Source organism: Zingiber officinale, chromosome 3A, assembly GCF_018446385.1.
Source record: "Zingiber officinale cultivar Zhangliang chromosome 3A, Zo_v1.1, whole genome shotgun sequence".
Lineage (NCBI taxonomy): Eukaryota > Viridiplantae > Streptophyta > Magnoliopsida > Zingiberales > Zingiberaceae > Zingiber > Zingiber officinale.
The window spans coordinates 37103920-37126893 of NC_055990.1; the positions used below are offsets into that span (position 1 = coordinate 37103920).

General features: G+C 34.7%; 1 protein-coding gene across 3 annotated transcripts in view; it reads right to left on the bottom strand.

Moving 5' to 3' along the window:
• The window catches only part of LOC122051737 (serine/threonine-protein phosphatase PP2A catalytic subunit-like), a 45745-nt gene that overhangs the window by 13712 nt on the left and 9059 nt on the right, over positions 1-22974 (bottom strand). For 2 of the 3 annotated variants that reach the window (XR_006131514.1, XR_006131515.1), the window contains exons 4-11: positions 13579-13650; positions 11626-11697; positions 11442-11482; positions 9282-9348; positions 8744-8935; positions 8575-8664; positions 8381-8488; positions 7685-7801 (exon numbers count right to left, since the gene is read on the bottom strand). Coding sequence is in view for 1 of the 3 variants with exons in the window: in XM_042612998.1 (XP_042468932.1) it covers positions 7736-7801; positions 8381-8488; positions 8575-8664; positions 8744-8935; positions 9282-9348; positions 11442-11482; positions 11626-11697; positions 13579-13650 (708 nt within the window). In the remaining 2 variants the exon portion in view is untranslated. Of the gene's footprint in view, positions 1-7354; positions 7802-8380; positions 8489-8574; positions 8665-8743; positions 8936-9281; positions 9349-11441; positions 11483-11625; positions 11698-13578; positions 13651-22974 lie in introns of those variants that run through there. The other variant, XM_042612998.1, reaches the window with a different exon arrangement.

The following is a 22974-nucleotide window of genomic DNA, read 5'->3' on the forward strand; positions in this document are numbered from 1 at the left end:
GGATATACACCTCAAACATAGTATCAATAAAAAGAAAATATATATACAATTCCTAGAATTAAGTGGTGGAAGTTAAAGGATGGGAAGCAACATATATTTAAAGAGAAGGTAGAAGTACAAGCATTAGGTGAAATATACGATGACTCTAATACAACATGGGATAAGATGATATCAAAGTTGAAAATAGTAGCTAAGAGTGTCCTCGGTGAGTCAAAGGGGCATGCACTGCTAAGTAAAGAATCTTGGTGGTGGAATGAGAAAGTACAAGAGAAAGTGAAGGAAAAATGAATAGTTTATAAGGAATTATATATTTGTAAGAACGAGGAAAACTTAAAAAAATATACAATAGCCAAGAAAGTAGTGAGTGAAGCATAAAATAAAACTTTTGAACGATTATATCAAAAATTGGATACAAAAGAAGGGAAAGAGACTTTTATAGAATAGCTAAAGTGAGAGAAAGGAAAACAAGAGATCTTAGTCAAATAAAATGTATTAAAGATGAATTTAATAAGGGATTAGTAAACGATGGAGAAATAAAAGAGCGGTGGAAGAGGTATTTTCATCAACTTTTTAATGAAGGTTTAGGAGACCAACTTAACTTGGGTAATTTAATTAGGTCAAATGAGCATCGAAATTTTAATTTTTATCGCAGATTTCAAACTTCAGAAGTAAAACAAACTTTAAATGAGATGCACAATAGAAAAGCCGTTGGACCAGATGATATTCCGATAGAGGTATGGAAGTGCTTAGGGAAACAAGGTATTGAATGACTTACAAAATTATTTAACATGATATTGAAAATGAAAAAAATACCTGATCAATAGAGGATAAGTACTCTAGTTCCCTTATATAAGAATAAGGGAGACGTACAAAATTGTGCAAACTATAGGGGTATTAAACTAATGAGTCATACTATGAAACTTTGGGAAAAAGTAATAGAAAAAAGATTAAGGAAGGAGACCATAGTGATAGAAAATCAATTTGGGTTCATGCCTGGAAGGTCGACAATAAAAGTTATACATCTTCTTAGACAATTAATTGAAAAATATCGGGAGCAAAAACAAGATCTACACATGGTATTCATTGACTTAAAAAAGGCATATGATAGAGTCCCAAGAGAAATTATATGGAGAATATTAGAAAAAAGAGGTGTTAGCGTAACATATATTGAACTAATTAAGGATATGTATGAGGATGTAACGACCAGAGTAAAGACTTCAGGCGGAGTAACTGAAGCATTTCCAATAAAGATAGGGTTACATCAAGGATCAGCTCTAAGTCACTATCTTTTTGTTAGTTAGAGCCCTAGAGCCAATCATTTGATGATTGTATGGACTCATTGTATCATATTCTTGTATATTAATAAAGGTATTTGATTTTGGTTATTATACTTACTTGTATTAGTGCCAAATAAACTAAGTATAATAACGTCCCTGAGTAGAGCGTTCTTACCTATATCAATCGATTGGTTGAATCGATAGTGAGATGATATAGAGAACACTACTCTAAATCATTCCTAGTCGAGTATTAACATTCAGGGACAATGTTAATACAATAAGACTAGCATGTAGGTCAGCTCGATGACTTGATCTCACAAGTCATGGATATAGAGATATCAAACAGACACATGGGTATGCATTAGAGAATGTATACTGAATGACCCGCCATGAGAAAGTATCATGGATCGTTATATGAGTGGCATATACTTTCTCATGTGGCTATTAGTATGACTATTAGTCCTTTGACCTGAAGTCACCATGGATCCCTACATAAGAAGTTATGTACTTTGGTTTCGTCAAACGTCACCCGTAACAGGGTGGACTATAAAAGCGATTACTGGGTATATAACGAATTATGTAGAGGGATGTGAGTGATGTAGATGGGATATATCCCTCCCATATGACGGGAGCGACATCGGTATTCTTGATAGAGTGAGACCACTAAGTGCATGGTCATGTCCAAATGAGTCAACATTAGATGTTGAGCTCATTTGATCGAGTGAGTCTACTTGGAGTTCAAGATTTAGATTGGTCAGAGGATGACACGGTCTATGCCTCACATTGACCAATCTAGATGTCTAGGATAGAAGAACACTTGTCATATATTGTGAGGAGTCACAATTAGTAGTCACAAGGTGATGTTGGATCTCGACATTTCTTGTAACTTGGGTAGTAATGATGTGTTGCTAGATACCGCTCATTCCTTATGCTCCTAAATGGGTTTAGGGTATTGCCAACGTTACAAGAACCTATAGGGTCACACACTAAGGACAATTAGATGGAGATTTGGTTCATACGATGAACCAAGAGGATTAGATTCATTTGATGAATCAAATTGGATTAAGAGTAATCCAAATTGGGCTAATTAAGTTAGACTCAAGTTGATTCATGTATTTAATGAGTCTAATTTAGATTATGACTCATTAGATCAATTTAATTTAATGAATTAGATTCATTATATTAAGTTTGTTTGAATCAAATGGTTAGATTAGATCAGCCATGAGAGAGATTGAGTCAAGTTTGACTTGACTAGAGAGGAAGAGGAAGAGTCAAGTTTGACTTGACTCTTTGCCACATCATGAGTGAGGTGGCAAGATGTGGACCAATAGTGTTACTCCACATCATCTTGCTTTGCCACCTCATGGAGGTTACAAGCCTCCATTGCATTTAATGTGGGTTGGCCACATTAAATGAGTGGAGGTTACTCATTTGCCACATCATTGTGAAGTGGCAAGATGTGGACCAATGGTAATGGTCCACATCTTCATGATGTGCCACATCATAGGAGTTACAAAACACCTCTTAATGGCTTCACATTAATTGTGATTAATGTGGAATGGGAGTTACACTCCATGGAGTGGCCGGCCACACAAAAGTGGTGAATGAAATTTGATTTTATTCAAGGTATTATTCACTCCTTTCTTCTTCCTCAAGCTCTCCCTCTCCCTCTCCTCTTTGCTTGGCCAAATCTTACCAAGGTGCTAGCACACCTTTGTGTGAGGTATTCTCAACCTACGTATCCGTGTGGATACTTCTAGAGGACCGACGCTTGACGGTCTAGAGATCCGGCAATTCCTTGGACGAGCGGGAACGCGAAAGGGCACGCTTCGAAGGTATAACTCTCATCTAGTGTAGATCTAGAGTCTTTGAAACTCGTACTCGTATTTTCGTTCGGTTTTTCCTTGCACGGATCTACGGCTTTGGGTGATTCGAGGTTTCCCCAACGCGAAAAGCGGTTTTCGCGGCCCGAAGAACCCAACACTTTTTACATTAATTATGGACGAACTCACTGCACACATTCAAGACACAGTACCGTGGTGCATGTTGTTTTCAGATGATATTATTTTGGTAGATGAGACACGTGAAGGAGTAAATGCTAAACTAGAATCTTGGAGGGAAACACTAAAGGGAAAGGTTTTAAGCTTAGTAGATTAAAGATGGAATATATGGAATTTAAGTTTAGCAATATTAGAAGTAATGAAACAATTGTTAAGATAGGAGAGGACGAGTTGCCTGGAACCGAGAGATTTAAATATTTAGGATCATTTTTATAAAATGATGGAAGGATTGAGAGAGATGTCTTACATAGAATACAAGCAGGATGGGTGAAATGGAGGGGAGCGTCGAGTGTTTTATGTGACCGTAAAGTACCTCTTAAACTTAAAGGTAAGTTATATAAAACCGCAGTTAGACCTGCTATGTTATATGGAGCTAAATGTTAGGCTATGACTCGAGCACATGAGCAGAAGATGAGAGTTGCAGAGATGAGGATGTTAAGGTGGATGTGTGGACATACAAGGATGGAAAAAAATAAGAAATTAGAGCATTAGAGAGAAAGTAGGAGTTGCATCTATTGAGGAAAAACTCAGAGAGACACGTTTAAGATGGTACGGACATGTACTTAGACGACCAATAAATGCTCCAGTTAGGCGATGTGAAACTATGATAAACATGCATATAAAACGAGGAAGAGGAAGACCAAAAAAGACTTGGTTAGCAACAATAAAACAAGATAAAATTTATTTAAATATAGATGATGATATAATAGGAGATAGAGTTCAATGGCGTAAAAGGATTCATACAGCCGACCCCACCTAGTGGGAAAAGGCTTGGTTGTTGTTATTGTTGTATTTCTATTTGTATTAGGCACACAACTATACTGCGAAGATGATGGAATATTTGTTCTGGATACTTCTCCTACATTAGCTTCATGTCCAATGCTAGAATTTGTATCAAGTGTATTCCATATCTCAGAAAGAATTTCTTCAGTTATATGATCGTCTCTGATAAATAAATTCCAAACTAATTAGTAAATTTGCAACTACATAATCAAGTACTGTCGTTAATTTGTAATTTTGCTCAATTTAAACCACTAGGAAGAGTTGAGCGAGGAAAATATCTATATGATGTAAAATCCAACTTTTAACCAAAGATTACATTGGGCCTAATATCGATGATATCAGGCCTACGTTGGGCCTGATATCCATAATATCAAGGTTTAGGGTTTGTTTAACTATCAACCGCAGAAACTAACAAGACTTAAATCGATTAAGTAGTCTATTACCTCATATTACAGGTGTTGTTGAAGTATGTGCGGCAGAGCTGGAGGCGCCTTGGACTGAGCTGGAAGCGCCTTGGACCGCAGCTTGGAGGCGCCTTGGACCAGCTTGGAGGCGCCTTGGACCAGCTTGGAGGCGCCTTCAAGTGGATCAGAGATGAAAATTTCAGCGTTGATCCACGCGGCTGACTCGGCATGTTGGAGGCACCTTGGATGGTGTTTGAGGCGCCTCTAGTAGTGTATAAAAGGAGCTCTCGAGCAGCAAGTTAATGCATCAAATTCCAAGCGACCTTTTTGCAACCGGCTGCTAACGAGAAATTCCGACGAAGCTACAACTTGACGCCGACGACATGGAGTTTTATTTCTGCCATTTCTTTTGTCGTCGGTATATTTATTTGCTATTAATTGTACTTCATTTGTAAATCTTTTATGATATTAGTTGTTGTCCAACGTAAACGCTCAATGAGCGTGGGCCTTGGAGTAGGAGTCGTCATAGGCTCCGAACCAAGTAAATATCCTGTGTCTCTCTGTGGTTGTCTCTTATTTTATTCCGCTGCGTTTCTTTGATAAAGTTTTAAATCCTAAATGAATTAGCCACGAGCGCTATTCACCCCCTCCCCCACTTAGCGCGATATCAATCCAACACTATGTTCATATATAATACAAGACTTTTAGTAATAGTCAAACTTCCAACAAAATCATCATTCCTATACTTTTCAAAAAATAAGATTATACCTTCCAATTATTTCATGACAACTCCAAATGCCTAATTTTTCATTTGTTTACCACTTTACAAATTACAACCTAAAAGGATAAAAGGAAAAGACAATATCAAGAGGTTCTAAAATATGAATTTGAGCTCAACTACCCAAAGCCCCAACTACATACTTATAATACATAATACTAAAAATAAAAAAAAAAAAAAAATTAAAAAAAAAACCTCCTAAATTATGAGCTCAGAGCCATCGTCCAGTGTAACCCTCCTTCATTGTCAGCCCTGCAACTACCGTCGTTGGTCACCAGAGTCACCTTGTTTAACGATGTCGTTATTCATATAATGACCAATTTATGGTCAAGTATTAGTAACAATGCGTTGTATGCGTTGTGTAGATTAGATTGATCCGAGCGTTTGGAGGTATAAATTTTATTTAATTAAATTTCTATTTAGATTGATTAGATAAATTTATTCTTCAATAGTAATAATAGATGCCATGTAAAATCAAGATATCAGGATCGGTCCTGTACTTATTTTTTAAAATTTTAATATTTTTTTTTATTTATAGATATGAGTTCCAATGGAACGTGTTGATTTGCTAACGCTCCAACTTTCATGTAATTTAAAGTCTAACGGGATCTCCAACCTTTTATAGAAAACTTTCAAACTATCTACGGAACCACATAGTTAAAATTATCAATATTCAAATCACATACATAAATTTTGAAATTACTAAATCACATATTCAATTCTGATTTTATCTCTCCGCATTCACTCACACTTGACCCAATCAATTACTATAATATAACAATCAATTCGGACACTAATCATCAGCACCTAATAATATCCCAAATCAATTGCTATAACTAAAAAATGATTCATATTTAAAAAATTATTACTCTTAATATGACATATGAAAATAAATTTTAAGGACATAAATATAATTAGAATAACTAACTTTGTTTTATGTCATTCTGAGATCTCATATCCGATGTATTCATCTAGTTTTTCTAATTATATCTACAAATATCATTTCCATACGTTATATTGAGAACATCAATTTTTTAAATATGAATCAATCAATTCATGTACATTCGTGTTTAAAAAATAACTATTCTTAATATGACGTATGAAAATGATGTTTGAGAGTATAAATATAATAAATTTCATATATCATATTGAAGATAACAATTTTTTAAATACAAATCAATCACATTTGTATTCAAAAAATTACTACTCTCAATATGACGTATGAAAATAATGTTTACGAGTATGAATATAATTAGAAAAATTAGACGAACACATCATACCTGATTCCATGTCATTCTAAACTCCATCAACTGATTTTGATCAAAACCAAATTAAAATCAATTGATGGACCTAGAAAACTCAGAATGACATGAAAGAAGATCATATATGTTCATCTAATACTCTTAAACATCATTTCCATATATCACATTGAGAGCAATAATTTTTAAAACATAAATTAAAATTTTTAATTGAATGCTATATTATAACAATCGATTCAACACTATTCATCAACACAATAGTGTCCTGAATAGATTAGTCTACTGCAGCAATCAATTAGAGTAGGCACTAGCAAATACAGAGAGCTAAAAACAGAATTGAATACATGAAACTTGTCTATGTGATTTGAATATTCAACAACTAAGTTGTGGTTTAGTAATTTGCCGAACTATCTATATTTTTCATAAGCAAGTATCACCCGTTCAAATTTAAGGCCAGTCACACCCATCCAGGCAATCTACACAGTTCTCCCAACCCTCCACCAATATTAACACACATTGAGCAAAGGTATGGGATCCAAAGTTCCAAACTCTCTTAATTGGATTGCAATTGAAATTAGCATTGTTTCAACTTAATCAACCAACAAGCATCAGAAAATATTTATAGGCTTTGATTTCTTTGTATAATGAAATCAGTCACTTTCACTGCAGGAATTTCCTCTTTGTGCTTAGATTAAAGCAGGAAAACAAAGCTAATCTATAACCTGAAGTTGTTCTACCAAGATGAATCAATGTTAGGACAACAAATATACAGAAATTAAAGAAGAAGAAGAACTGAAAGGTTAACTGAATCTATGAATTTGCTAAAGCAGTGTGCAAGTTGAAATGAACCCTCTACAGAATTTAGAAACTGAAAAATAAATAAAGAGAGAAGGGAAATGGGAATGAATATCATGACACTTCGGAATAACAAAGGCTGCTCTCCTAGAGCTGCTTGGTTACCCTCGCCATCTCCAACCATAACGAAACCCCCTTACAGATTAATGACCACCACTTGCCGCTTTCAACATGATTATGCATGTAACTACCAAACTCTAGCAGTTTGGAATACGAATGTCAAGTTGATCCTAGGATCTAAAATGTCAGCAACCAAAAGGCAAATTACCTAGCAGTAATTGCTGTGAGAAATCAAGAATGTAACTAGTAATTAGCTGACTTAGAGAAAGTAATCGGGTGTTCTGCGAGTTACATCTGGCTCTCCTCTCCTGGGTGCCGGCTCAAACTGCAATAAACAATCACATTGATTATGAAAATTGTTTATTATCCATTTACAAAACCAAACTAGATCACTAAAGCTGTCTGAAAAATTTTATGGGAAAAATCCACGAGGCAGTAAGTCTTTACACATGATTGCTTGACCTAAAAAGGAAGAAAAAAGAAAGTGCCGCAGAGAGCTGGCAAATGTACTCGTCAATTCACTCACCCTTAACACAATAGGTGGAGCATGATGTTTAGGAATTTTATCTAGACTAGAACAAGTAGCTCCTTCCAGGAGAGAACAATATACACAACTTCCTAGTTAGAGCAAGTACAAATTGATAATTTCTAGCAACCAGAGTAACTTATGTCGAAGTTAGTTTTTATACCAAAAAAAGGGAGCAAAATATTTTTATATTGCAAAATTTTTGTGGCATCAATTTGTATCTTAATCTAAATGCCCAAATGTTTTGACAGTGTTGACTGTATACCTATCAGTATTACAATCAAAACATCCAGATGAAATAATATATAAATCACGAAGAATTATCAATTTTAACACTCCAACACAGAATAGAGATGCATGAGAGAGAAAGAGAGTTACCTGAATGAATGTATGACCTTTACAGTCATCAACTTCCAAGATGGAGGCCATATTTCCACACCGATAGCAATAATTTGGGGCACTGAATATGGTAACGACCTTTTGGTCCTATTTGGAAACAAAACCTACTATAAGAATCAGGGCTTTAAAAATTTGAGCAGAAAACACTGAAAAGGATAAAAATAGCTAAGTACATGTCCCCAGTTGTATCCTTCCATGACTAATTGATGTGCTCTGGCTATCAGCTTAAGGTTATTAGTATGATTGAATTGTTCAGATATATCCTGAGATTGAAATTACCCAAGGTTGCTAAGTAAAGACAAGTAACCACAACCATAAGGAAACAAAAGCATAACATTGTACTTGGCCAAATGTATATCCAGCACCACGAGGAGAAATACCCCAACCACATCTGTCATCAGGATCAGACCATAAAAGATCACACATAGCTCCCTCGTGTGGAACTTCTTGAACACGATCAAAGTTCCGTATGCCATCAAGGGTTTCAACAGATGGAGATAACCCACCATGCAGGCAAAATATTTCTGATTCGACCTGAAAAGACAACAAAGAGGTTGTCATTATAGGATCAACAAACCAGAGACATTCATCATCCACACCAATGAACCGTATTTGTCCCAACTATTTGAGGTCAACTACATAAATCTTATCCCTCCATTGCGCTTCATGCAAAGCTAATCACGAGTATATACAAATCAAGTCTACTTTATTGCATTGGCTAACGTTTATTTCATCTCCAAGGTATTAAAAGGTGGTTACATGCAATAAGCGGTCAACCCACTGCTTAGTGCCTAGACGGTAGTTAAAAGTTAGGCTATCAAAATTAAAATAATATTTAAATAGAGAAGACAAACAGATATACAATGTTTAGAGTACTAACCAAGGCTGTCAATGGGAAATAATCAAATAAATCAGTGAAGGTCTTCCATACATTTGCGCTGCCATATCTGTCATCAAATAATGAAAGAAAACATTCTAAGGAACTAAAGAACAACGAATACTGTGAAAACTAGAACAAGTTGAAATTGATATGCCTGAAGTTTACAGTACAATCGGAGTGCAAATCAAGAAGTGTCATGGTTTTGTTTTCTGTAGAACCAAAAATATACGCAAAACCAGTAAGGAGGATGGATTATACATTTGACTTTGATGCTTAATGACTGTGAAGGTAATAAAATAGAAATGCTTCACAAACTCAACAACGACGAGAAAGATGAGACCTTGCACCTGCACCTTCTAAACCAATGCTTGTTATCTTGCCACAAAATGGGAAGTGTTAAAGCTAAACATTCATCCTAATATTATCACCCGCAAAGAACAACACATTGATCCAAGGAAACTTAGTACAAAATGTGTCACTCCAAAAAGTACATTAAGTATCACTTCTGGATTAATCAGAACCACCTAATGAGTTCAATGGAGTAATAAGTACAAATAATATAAACTTAATACTCATTAGTTGTTGTTTTTGTAATTTGTATTAATCCAACCACCTAGTCATTGAAAAAAAGGTGAAAATCATCTAGAGAAGGAAGTGAATTACTTACTAAAACACTAAACAATTTCACAAGTATCACTTTCTTCAAAACTACTAAGGAGACATGAGATCTTGTTGGATTGAAGGAAGGAGGTTGGTGGGTGAATGGGTGAATAACCAATGGTTTAACTTCTACAGAAGATTAGTGCACAATAATCAAGAAACAACAAAACACAAATATGAAAGCAAATAAAGAAGACATTCAAACAAGAGTTTTTACATGGTTCGGAACCCTCGGCTCCTACTCCATGGCCAATGACCCTTGGCAAATCATTCCATGAAATCCACTAGCTTTCTCCTCCCAGATAACCTTTCGAAAGTGTTACAAATAGAACTTCGGTACAAGAGAAGAATTACAATTAGGGCAAGAGAAATAGAGTGAAAAGGTTTGAGAATTAGTCATTTCCTAGCTCTTTAACCCCTATTTATAGTCCTTGATCAAGTCCTCATTTAGCCTTCATAATATCTTTTCCGTTTGTTCCGTTGATTGTTTCATCCTTCCAATCTACTATTTTTTCCTCCACAATAGCTTTACCAACTACTTCGGTTATCTAAAATCATCTTGCTAAAACTTCTAGAATATCGTCGTTGTACCAAATTATCTATTCCGTTGTAACCCTATAATTGTTCATAGTCAACTTAATCTTCCCCAGGACCCCGCATTGGCAGAAGTTTCGTGCACCGAACTATCCTTAGTCAACTTAATCTTCCATCAGTTGAAATTGTTTCTTTCATCGACTCAAACTGACATCAATTGATTGCTCTTATGTCTGTTGACAAGTCAACCTTGTCAACTACCTTACAAACAGAAGCAAGCAACAACATTTTGTTCCCTTTTCATTTAACCTGAGTCGACTCTGAATCAAGCTTCACTCAACCGTATCACTAAGGTCATTTCTATGGTTAGTTCATGCGTAATCTAGGCCATCATCTAGCCCACAGTAAACCTTTTTAAAAAAACACTCACGCTCAACTTTGTGCAAAATAAAAATATCAAGAGTATACTCTTCCAAAACTTCATATGCCAAAATGTCTTGCTTCTGAATTTTCCTCTTTTGTCAAACATAGTAACCCTTGACCTGGACTTCCATTTGCCACGCATCTGATGACTCTTGATGTGTCAAGACTTCCTCTATTGTTTATACTTGTGTCTCAAGAATCCTACACCTACACAAGAATCCTACACTTGCACACTTGGCACGCCTCATTAATAAAGACAATATATTCTAAGCTTAACCCTTTGTCCAAACATTAAAACCAGTTAAGGACATGATTGCACCAACATATATTAAGTTAATGAAGTATATTTTAATGCTCAAAATGGAACAAGTACATAAGTAATCCACATTTAATTTGAATTACACACATACACACAAATCAACAAGTTAACACCAAATCTGATGGAAAATCAGCAAACAAATAAATGCTAGAAATTGTCACTATAGGATAAGTAAAAATGTGATATTGATGAAGATGAAACCACGGAAAAAAGTGAATACTTACTTTCTTAAGCATTCATCATAAAATCCATAAACTTGAGTAATCTGCAATGTGATACTAGATTCAGTTGCATAAAACAAATCCACAATATTAATTTGTCATTAGTCAATTTTCTTTACTTTATAAACATGTTAATCTATAGTCCTTCTGTCAGTAAAAAAAAGGAGTTCTTTGAGAAGTTGCATACCTGACGACTTTCATGATTTCCTCTGAGAATGGTAATTCTTTGAGGATATCGAACCTTGAGGGCCACCAAAAGCTTAAATGCCAAGAGGTCAGTGCAATACATTATATACTCATCCGAGTGTGTTAAATTTTAGAACAATTAAAAAATATAATGTCCCAAAGGGAACAATAGGAAAATTATATCATTGCAATAAAACATCATTTGCTTTGAGTTCAAATAATTAAAATACTTGGTTAGCAACAAGAAAACAAGAAAAAATTCTTAAATATAAATGATGATATATAGTAGAGAATAGAGCCCAATGGCATAGAAGGGTGATAAAGCTTGCTTGTTGTTGTTGGTGCTACTTTGAGTTCAATGTAGTGAGTCATGTTAAACAATGCAATATACAATTGATATGGCAAAATAAAATGCAATCACCAAGGCATTAGAAGATTCAACTTGCATTTCCAGTTACCTACCGTGGTGGATGACTAGCATAACCAGTGGCCATACAACAGCATGGACAATCATAGAAAGAAGCAGGTTTCAGGCAGAAGAAAAACAACCGACAAAAACTCACAAGACTAACTTTTTTAAAATGATACTCCCTAGGGTGAAGCCGACAAGTGACCCATGAGACAAGGCAAAATCAGACATAATGAAAGGCCAAAAAAAGGAAGTGCAGAGCTGTAGCTTGTTCAAGTTGATAAAAACCAGTGAACATAAATGTCATGCAACATATTTAAGGATTTGACAAACAATAATTCAACATGCTCGTCATGAAATTAATTAGTAATGAGAATGATTACAGATTGTCAGTATCAAACATGAGAGTCATGCTACAGCATCAAGCTTTTTTTCCAAGAAAATGAATAGGGGGTTTTCTTTTGGGGGAAAATACATACCTAAAAGTAAGCAAGCCATGTAATGTTGCACGTCTCAAGTAGTTGTTAACTTGTCCGGTAGGGAGTCAAGGGGCTCAATAAATCATTTTGCTCATTTATCTAATTCTGATGGGCGCCATCATTCTGAATTGCAAACCACATAATGACCCTAGGCTTATTCCTTTCTAGACATGTACCAAAGTAAGTTAATGCTTCTGAAATGGTCAGAATAAACATTTTTTTGGCTCTCTCTTTCTTCCTTTCACCTCAAACATCTCTCTCCTGTCATTCTCCTGAGAAATGAATATGTCAATGGGGTACCTATTATATGCAGCTCCATAGCAACAACTGGTGTTTGACTGAAGAGTAAGTTATCAAGTTCTTTTCTGAAAACTTGAGAAAAAGTCAGGAGAAAAGGAGAGAGGAAGGAAAGAGGGGAGAAAAGAAGGAAAATGAATGGCAAACGGAATCCCTTCAATATTTGAGGAATAAAAAACATCCAAGAATGAAAGAAAAGGAAGCAGACTTCCCTTGCACTCTAAATTTAGGTTGCCAAGCAAGAAATTCCAAATCCTTCCCCTCCCTCTGCCTTCTTTCCCAGTAAATCTCTCAGTCCATATAGCACTTTAAACAATATTGACTTTTAAGTTGCAACTTAAGTATCATGATCTCTTCACATGCACATACATATGGAGTTGCAGCTGAATCATACTTACCCTTTGATGAGGAATAATAGACAGACATAAATATTCATCATATGAACCCTTCATAATTATCCTCCCAAGTCCCAACAACTAGAGAGAAAAAATTGCCTTTTTGATGGATTAATGTTTAAAAAAATAACCTTGCATAGAATCACAATTGAAGGATAAGAAATATCCAGCAACCTTGAATAGTTAGGACTAACAAAGCTTGATTAATATGAAGATGTTGTTATATGATAAACCTAGAAAGTGGTATACGCATTATACTCAAATTGAATACCCCATGGATATTATAATCTTACCGAAATCTAGAGGAGAAAAATAGTAGTGTAGAGAGAAAAATCAGTATGATGTATAGTAAAACAAATGTAGAGATTTCTTACCGTTACAGTTTCAACAGAATAGTACCCACGATCCACATAATCACCCATAAATAAGTAATTTGTATCTGGACACTAGCAAAATTGGAAAGAAATAAATCAATCAGATATTAAAAAAAAAATCATCATATTCAAATACATCAGTAATTAAATTCAAGTGGGTGGTGTATAATAGCATATTTGTAGACTTAATATAATCAGTCAATAAAGTTTGACTTGAGCAGTTGATCATCGAGATATATGCACTCAGGGATTGGGGGGCTTAATTGAATGAAATCATTAAGAGCCCTATTCATCAAGGCATCACAATCGGGACGACAATGGAGCATGTTAGAGTAGGGGTAGAAAAGCATGACACAACTCTTCCACACAACGTGATTGCCCCATAAATCTGTGAATTTAGGTTTTAAGTAAACCGTTTATGACTCGTAATTGAGTAGATCTTATTGCTGTTCTATAGATTGATGACTTTCACAATGTTTATCAATTGATAATTTAATATAAAATTAATACATATAATTCATAAATATAAGTCTATTATTTTATACATTTTAATTTAAATTTATACAAATTTATTAAAATTAAAATTACATTTACGTAATGATCTCTAGGGCATATTTATTAAAATTAAAATTAAAATTAAATTTACCATGTTCATATTACAAAGTTTGGCTCATTTAGGTTTGGAAATAATGTGTCGTGGGCCACCCATTAGGATGGATATGAATTTTTGTCCTTGCCCTGAATTAGAAGTTGGGTGGGGCAAGGCAGTTGGGTCACATAAGGGCATTATGTGATTCGGTAGGGCAAGACATGAAAAATATTTATATAAATAAATACAACAAGTGTAAAATTCTATGTAGAGTATGACATATCAGGCGGTCTGAGTGGTGCTCAAATCCTCTCCACAACCCTCATCCTAGTCATGTTTAAAGCTTTGAACTTAAATTACATTGTACCCTTTGAATGTTTAAATTTTGTGTATTTGCAATTGCAAAAAAAAAACAAATTTCATATATTAACTACAAATATTACAATTTTCAAAAGGAATATAATGTGATCAATAAAATTAAATTAATTTTTACTGATTGTATGCCAATTAATAATGGGATCATGTATATGGGTGTAACAATTTCCCTTTTGTCAAAATAAAATACCAACATATTCCTCTCAACTTAGTGTTCGAGCCAACCAAATCCTGAGTAATTATTCTTTTCAATCCCCTGAGAGGACCACGAATTTGATGTGGCCTCCCTCCCTTGCCTTCCTTGCCTTTTATATTTGTTCACCGTTTTTACGAATCTTACAATCACTATATTTTGTAGATTTAGATGCAACCTAAGAAAAGAAACATATTATCATTGTCATACCTACTCAAGTGCTCCTACAATAAGACCCAACTCACTTTATGGAGGCTTCTATCATCAATCCCAGCAAGTAGCAAATGAAGAAGGGAGGGGGGTGGCTCAATTGAGAGACACTAGGGCGCAAGCAATGTGATGACATAGATTAAGCCTCCTGGGACATTGAGCCTTCTTACTCCACCAGAACTTCACCCTCTACCTCTAGTCTTTCCGTCCCCGGGACCATGGTGCCGCGGTAGGACATTCAGGTTGTCACCCAAGCACCCGCGGTTCAAACTCCAGGTACGGCGTATTTGCAGGAATTTTTCCTTCAAATGGGGGGCGTAATCAAAGAATGCTGAGCTTCTGGGCTAGTCGTCGTATGTGCTTCCCGATTTATTCTGATGGACGGTGGGAAACTTCCATGGGACCGGGCCGATCACCCCGAGGGATAGTCAATGAGACTAACTAGGATTATCATTTTTTTTCTACCTCTAGTCTTTCCTCCTTTATGCTCTCATGAGAGTGTTTTGCCTCCCTTGTTCAATGTAAACTCACTCTCTCCCCTTCCTCAATGGACCCCCTATTTATCCGACAAGTTGTGGTCACGACGTCGAGGCAACTGAACCAAGTTGTTATACATCAAAGATGGAAAAAGGAACAAACATAAATGCATGACAAATGCTAATATAGCACAAAAGTGGAGCTATTAATAAAAGTTATCAAAAAACAAACTATAGAAAAAAGGGAGGTTAACAAATGTTCAAAAAAGTCTAAGCGAGGAGACCAAATTTAGAAGAAAAAAACAAAAAAAAAAAAAAATGATAGTTATGCCACATTTGTTTTCACAATCTTTGTCAAGTTTTTGTTTCTCCTCTTTTAGCCAAATTCTAGTTTGTTTCTTCAACTATTTCATTTACGAGTGGACTCTAATGTCAAATCTTTACTCTCTCATGGCATCTTTTTCATAAATCAGAATAAAATGACCAAAATTCAATCTAATTTCAGCATTTCTATGCTCGTGGAATAATGATGAAACCCTAATCTCATTTTGTTGGCAATTCTTTATAAATTGCAATCTCAAAAGTTATTGTTTTTTCTCTTCTAGTGCCTCTTTCTCCTCTTGAGTAAATGTTACCTCTGACATCTACTCCTTTTTCTCAGAGTAATATCAAGCTTATGTGTCTCCTTACTTATATTTGTTTCCTTGCCATCCTTGACAATTGTGGGCTTCATCATTGCAAACTCCAAAGTCTAGTGGTATCATCAATTTGATTCAGAATTAAGACTATCATATTGAAACTTTTAAAGATCAGATTAACTCAACAAACTCTCTTTCAAAGAATACGACCAGATACAATTCAGAGTATTACATCATCGAAGTCACTCAAGTTACACAATCTATTATGTCTTTGTTGTCTTTGTAATTTCATCTCAATATCATATATCAATTTATTTTTCTATTTGTGACACAAAGTGTCATAAGCTAGCCATCAATCAATACCTCACACCTATATTGCAACTCAAGGGGAATTCTTAGAATTAATAGATGTATGCAAGTTTATAGTTTTTATTCAAAATATTTGATTATTGGAATCGTATAAGTGGGTGTAATAATTTTTTTTAACCAATAATACAATCTTATCCATCACATCTTTGATCATGATTCCTATGTTTATCTTATATTACTTAATGATCCTAATATCAATTAGAATTTCCCTCATCATAAAATCAATTTATTATGAAATACATAATGAAATTTATACACGTTTAAAATGGTGTGGATATGTACTTAGATGACCAATAAATGTTCTAGTTAGGCGATGCGAAACTATGACAAATGTGCATATCAAACAAGAAAGAGGAAAACAAAAATATAAACTTTGTTAGCAACAATAAAATAAGATAAAATTTATTTATATATAAATGATAATATAGTAGGGGATAGAGCCCGCGTAGAAGGATCCATATAGCCGATCCCACCTAGTGAGATAAGGCTTGGTTGTTGTTGTCAAGGATTGAAATCTCGAACCATGTCGCTATAAACGAATGGTTTTTACCGTTCCCACACAAAACAAGCAAAGCACGCACAACAATTTCATGTGCATCATTGATGGAAGGTTTTTAACGTTTCGACACAGGACCGGCATAGCACGTGCAACAATTTCACGTGCATCATCACGTGCGTCACACACGCACAACAGAAGAAAGAAGAAAGAAGGAATCAAGCATCGACGAAAGATTAGCTAGGCGAGGCCATCGACGAGGCAATGATAAGGCAACAGCGAGGCAAGAAAAAATCATGGAAGGGGAGGAGGTGGAAGAATCACGAGGCGCAAGGGGGAGAAGGCGGAATTGGGAAATACACGAGGAAAAGATTAAAGAAGGATTTTTTAAAAGTTTTAATTAAACCCGTTAAATTATATATATAATTTCTAATAAATTATTATATAAATTAATAATCAATTAGATAAACAGTTAATTGATTAATATAATTATAATATATAATTTTATTATTTTTAATTAAAATATAAAAAAATAAAGTAAAAAATAGATAATTTATATAATATATAGTTACATAATTTAAAATAATTTTAAAATTTTATAAATAATTGTTAAAAAAATAAATATATATATATATAAATATATAAATTTTTTAAATAAATTTGATTTCAAAATACAATATATATATATATATATATATATATATATATATATATATATATATATATATATATATATATATATATATATATATATATATATATATATATAAACTATAACAACAACAACAACCAAACCTGATCCCACTAAGTGGGGTCAGCTATATGGATCATTTTACGCCATTGAGCTCAATCTCCTACTATATCATCATCTATACTTAAATAAATTTTAGCTTGTTTTATTGTTGTTAACCAAGTCTCTTTTCATCTATGTTGCACGGACACTTGCAGGTTTTTTTTTTTTTTCAAGTATCGGACACGGACACAACACGCAAATACGCGTGTCGGATACGGCAAAATCCGTGTCATTGACTTTTTTAAAGTTTGACCAGCCGAATACGGTTAGGATACGGCTAGGACAAGGATGAGACACATTTTTGAATATATTTGGGCTTAAATGTAAAAAACCTAAAAATTATAAGGCTCAAATTGAAAAATAATAAATTTCTAAGGATTGATTAATAAATAAATTAAAATGAATTTGACATAACAAAACCCTAAATTCCTTTGGTTTTGTATTGCTCCCGATTATTTCCTCCCGACTCTCGCCGCTGCAAACCTTCGCCCATTCGCCGCCTCGCTGCAAACCTTCGCCGCCTCGCTGCAAAGTGCAAACCTTCGCCGGTGCTCGCTGCAAACCTTCCCCGCTGCTCATGCAAACCTTCGCCGCTGCTCTGCTCTCGCCGCTTCTCTTCTCGCCTCGCTTCGCCTACTCTGCTCGCCTCGCCAAAGTCGCAATTATTCTGCTCACCTCGCCACTGTTCTGCTCGCTGTGCTCGCCTCTGCTCGCCGTGCTCGCCTCTGCTCGTCGTGCTCGCATCTGCTCGCCTCGTCACTACTCGCTGTCGCCCTCTATTTTCTGGCAAGTTTTCCTTTCTATTTTTTCTTCTGAAATCATGGTTCTGAAATTGTTTTTTTGTTTTTCGCTTTTCTTTCCTCTGAAAAAAAGGAATTGCCGAACTGCACATCCATGAGACCTTTCTCATAGCAGTTTTAACACTGCACATTTTAGTTGCACTGCACATTTTGGTTAGGGCTTCCTGTGCAGTGTGCAAATAGTGCAATGGTCCATAGAACAACACTTTTTTAATTTGTTGGAAACTGGAAAGTCTATTGATCAATATGTTTATGTTATTTCTCCAGCCTATTTGCTATGGAAAGTTTTCAAAATGAGAGTGGACAGGAAGATATTGATGATTATTCTCCTCTGTGGAAATTTGTAACCAAGGTGGAAAAGGGAGTTGGAGGAGGAAATGTCACTTGGTCATGCAATATATGTACTAAAGTGTGCAAAAGATCATATTCGAGGGTGAAAGCACATCTGTTAAAACAAAAAGGGGCTGGAATTGCTGGTTGTACAGCTGTTACAATGGATCAAATGAAGCGCATGCAACAACTTGTGGATGATGCAGAATTGAGAAAGAAGAATTCTAAACCGAAAGAAGTTTCGTTGCCTTCGTCATCTGTATCATCAAACATGGCTTCAAAATCATCATTTAGTGGTCCTGGTCCTTTGCAAAATGATGATCCAACTCTAACAAAGAAGAGGAAAGGACAACTTGGCCCTCTTGAAAAAGCTTTTAACTTGAATGCTAGAGATGAGCTCCACTCTGAAATTGCAAGGCTCTTTTACACTGGGGGATTATCTTTCAATATTGCTAGGAATCCTCATTATGTTCGTGCTTTTAGTTTGGCTACTCAACGAACGATTCCGGGTTATCTTCCACCTGGATACAATTTATTGAGAACTTCACTTCTTCAAAAAGAAAAAGCTCATATTGAAAAGTTATTAGAGCCAACAAAAACTGCTTGGAAACAAAAGGGGGTTAGTATTTGTAGTGATGGGTGGTCGGATGTGCAAAGAAGACCGCTAATTAATATCATAGTCGTGTGTGAAAGTGGTCCTATGTTTTTGAAGGCTATAAATTGTGAAGGCCAGTACAAGGATAAAATTTTCATCTCTAAGTTGCTCATTAATGTTATAAATGAAGTGGGACATCAGAATGTTGTCCAAGTAGTCACCGATAATGCTCCTGTTTGCAAAGTATCCACACATATTTTGGACTCCTTGTGTTGTGCACACATTGAATCTTGCTTTGAAGAATATTTGTGCACCAACTGACTCTCTACAAAACAAAGAAGCCTTTGATGAGTGCAAATGGATAGCAGAAGTAGCAAATGATGCTTCAATGATCAAGAATTTTATCCTGAATCACAATATGAGACTATCGATGTTCAACGATAACTCAAACTTGAAGATGCTATCACTTGCAGATACTCGATTTGCTTCCACGATCATTATGCTTAAAAGGTTTAGACAAATCAAGAAATGTCTTGAAAACATGGTGATTAGTGAAAGATGGGATGTGTACAAGGAGGATGATGTAGTGAAGGCTAGAGTAGTGAAATACAAGATATTGGATGATCAATTTTGGGAAAAGATTGATTATATACTTGCTTTCACAAGTCCGATTTATGAGATGCTAAGGAAAGCAGACACTGATCAACCTTGTCTTCATTTAGTCTATGAGTGGTGGGATGAAATGATAGAGAAAATGAGAGTTGCTATCTCAAAGGGGGCTCATAGTGAAGATTCAAAGTTTTATGAGGTTGTTCATAATATTCTGGTGGAGCGATGGAATAAAAGCAATACACCTCTACATTGTTTGCCGCATTCTTTGAATCCAAGGTAAAGCTCTAAAAAATTTTAACTTTCTAAGTTTTAGCAAATTAGAAATATTAGTTTGTGAATGATGTTAAACTATCAATCTTTTTATATAGGTATTATAGCCATGAGTGGCTCCAAGAATCTCCCAATCGTCTTCCTCCTCATAGGGACATCGAAGTTTCAAGGGAAAGGAAAAAGTGCATTGAAAGATATTACTCCAATTCATCCGAACGAAGAAGTGTCAATGAGGAGTTTGCCTCTTTTTCAGCTGCCATTGATGATTTTTCTGATAATGATGCAATGCGTGATCGAGGTTTAATGTCTCCAACTAAGTGGTGGGTTATCCATGGTGCTTCTGCACCAACTCTTCAAAGTTTAGCTTTAAAGCTACTTGGACAACCATCTTCTTCTTCTTGTTGTGAGAGAAATTGGAGCACCTACAGTTTCATACACTCATTGAAGAGGAACAAGATAACACCACAAAGAGCGGAAGATTTGATGTATGTTCACTATAATCTTCGTCTTTTATCTAGGAGGAGTCCACATTATAGTGAAGGAGAAAGTAAGATGTGGGATGTTGGAGCAGATGAATTTGATTCCATGGACATGGAGGGTGCTTCTATACTTGAAATTGTCAATTTGTCTCTTGATGAACCTGAGTTGGAGTCAGTCTTGTTTACTGATGAAGGTGGTGTTGGTGATGATACAGATATGGATGTTTGATTTTTTTACTTGTTTAAGATGGATTTGGTGTTTTATATTTTGTTATGTTTACGTTTTGTTTGTAATGGATATTATGATTGATGTAATGTGGTTTCTATTCTAGGATTTTTAATTTTATATATATATATATATATATATTTTAATAATCGTCGTATCTTAGCCGTATCGTGTCTTATATTTTCAAAAAATTTCGTATCGCCGTATCCGTGTCGTGTCCGATACGATACCCGTACCCGTATCCATGCTACACAGCTTTTCATCTTCCTCTTCCTCATTTGATATGTGTTTGTCATAATTTCAAATCGAATAACTGGAGCATTTATTGGTCGTCTAAATACATGCTCATACCATCTTAAATGTGTCTCTCGAGTTTTCCCTCAATAGATACAACTCTGACTTTCACTCTAATGCTCTCATTTTTTATTTTGTCCATCCTCGTATGTCCACACATCCACCTTAACATTCTCATCTCTACAACTCTTATTTTCTACTAATGTGCTCAAATCATAGTCCAACATTCAGCTTCATATAACATAACAGGTCTTACTGCGATTTTATAGAACTATCTTTTAAGTTTTAGAAGTACTTTACGATCATATAAAACACTCGACGCTCTCCTCCATTTCAACCATCCTATTTATATTTGTAAGACATCTCTCTAAATTCTTCCATCATTTTACAAAAATAATCTTAAATATTTAAAGCTCTCAGTTCCGGATAACTCATCATCTCCTATCTTAACAATTGTCTCGTTACGTCTAATATTGCTAAACTTAAATTCAATATATTTTGTCTTTATTCAACTAAGCCTAAAACCTTTTCCTATAATATTTCCCGCCAAAATTCTAATTTAGTATTTACTTCTACACGTGTTTCATCTACCAAAATAATATTATGTATAAACAACATGCACCACGATACTGTGTCTTAAATGTGTGTAGTGAGTTCGTCTATAATTAGTGTAAAAAGATAGAGACTTAAAGTTGATCCTTAATATAACTCTATCTTTATTGGCAATACTTCAGTTACTCCGCCTGAAGTCTTTACTCTGGTAGTTATACTCTCGTACATATCCTTAATTAGTTCAATATATGTTATCTCTTTTCTAGAATTTTCCATATAATTTCTCTAACTCTATCATAAGTTTTTTCTAAGTCAATGAATATCATGTGTAGATTTTATTTTTGCTCCCGATATTTTTCAATTAGTTGTCTAAAAATATGTATAGCTTATTTTGTCGACTTTCCAGGCATGAACCCAAATTAAATTTCGGTCGTCGTAGTCTCCTTCCTTAATTTTTTTGTATTACTTTTTCTCAAAGTTTCATAATATGACTCATTAGTTTAATACCTCTATAGTTTGCACAATTTTATACATCTCTTTTATTTTTATATAAGAAAACTAGAGTACTTATCCTTCATTGATCAGATATTTTTTTCATTTTCAATATCATATTAAATAATTTTATAAGTTATTTAATACTTTATTTTTCTAGGCACTTCTATACCTCTATTGGAATATCATCTGATCAACGACTTTTCCATTGTGCATATCATTTAAAACTTGTTCTATTTCTACAATTTAAATTCTACAATAAAAATTTAAATTTTTATACTCATTTGACATACTTAAATTACCTAAGTTAAGTTGGTCACATAAACCTTCATTAAAAAATTGATAAAAATACCTCTTCCACCACTCTTTTATTTCTCCGTCGTTTACTAGTACCCTATTACATTCATCTTTAATATATTTTATTTGAATAAGATCTCTTGTCTTCCTTTCTCTCACTTTAGCTATTCTATAAATGTCTCTTTCCCCTTATTTTGTATCCAATTTTTGATATAATCATTCAAAAGTTTCATTATTTGTTTCATTTACTACATTTTTAGTGTCTTTCTGGGCTATTGTATATTTTTTTAAAATTTCCTTATTTTTACAA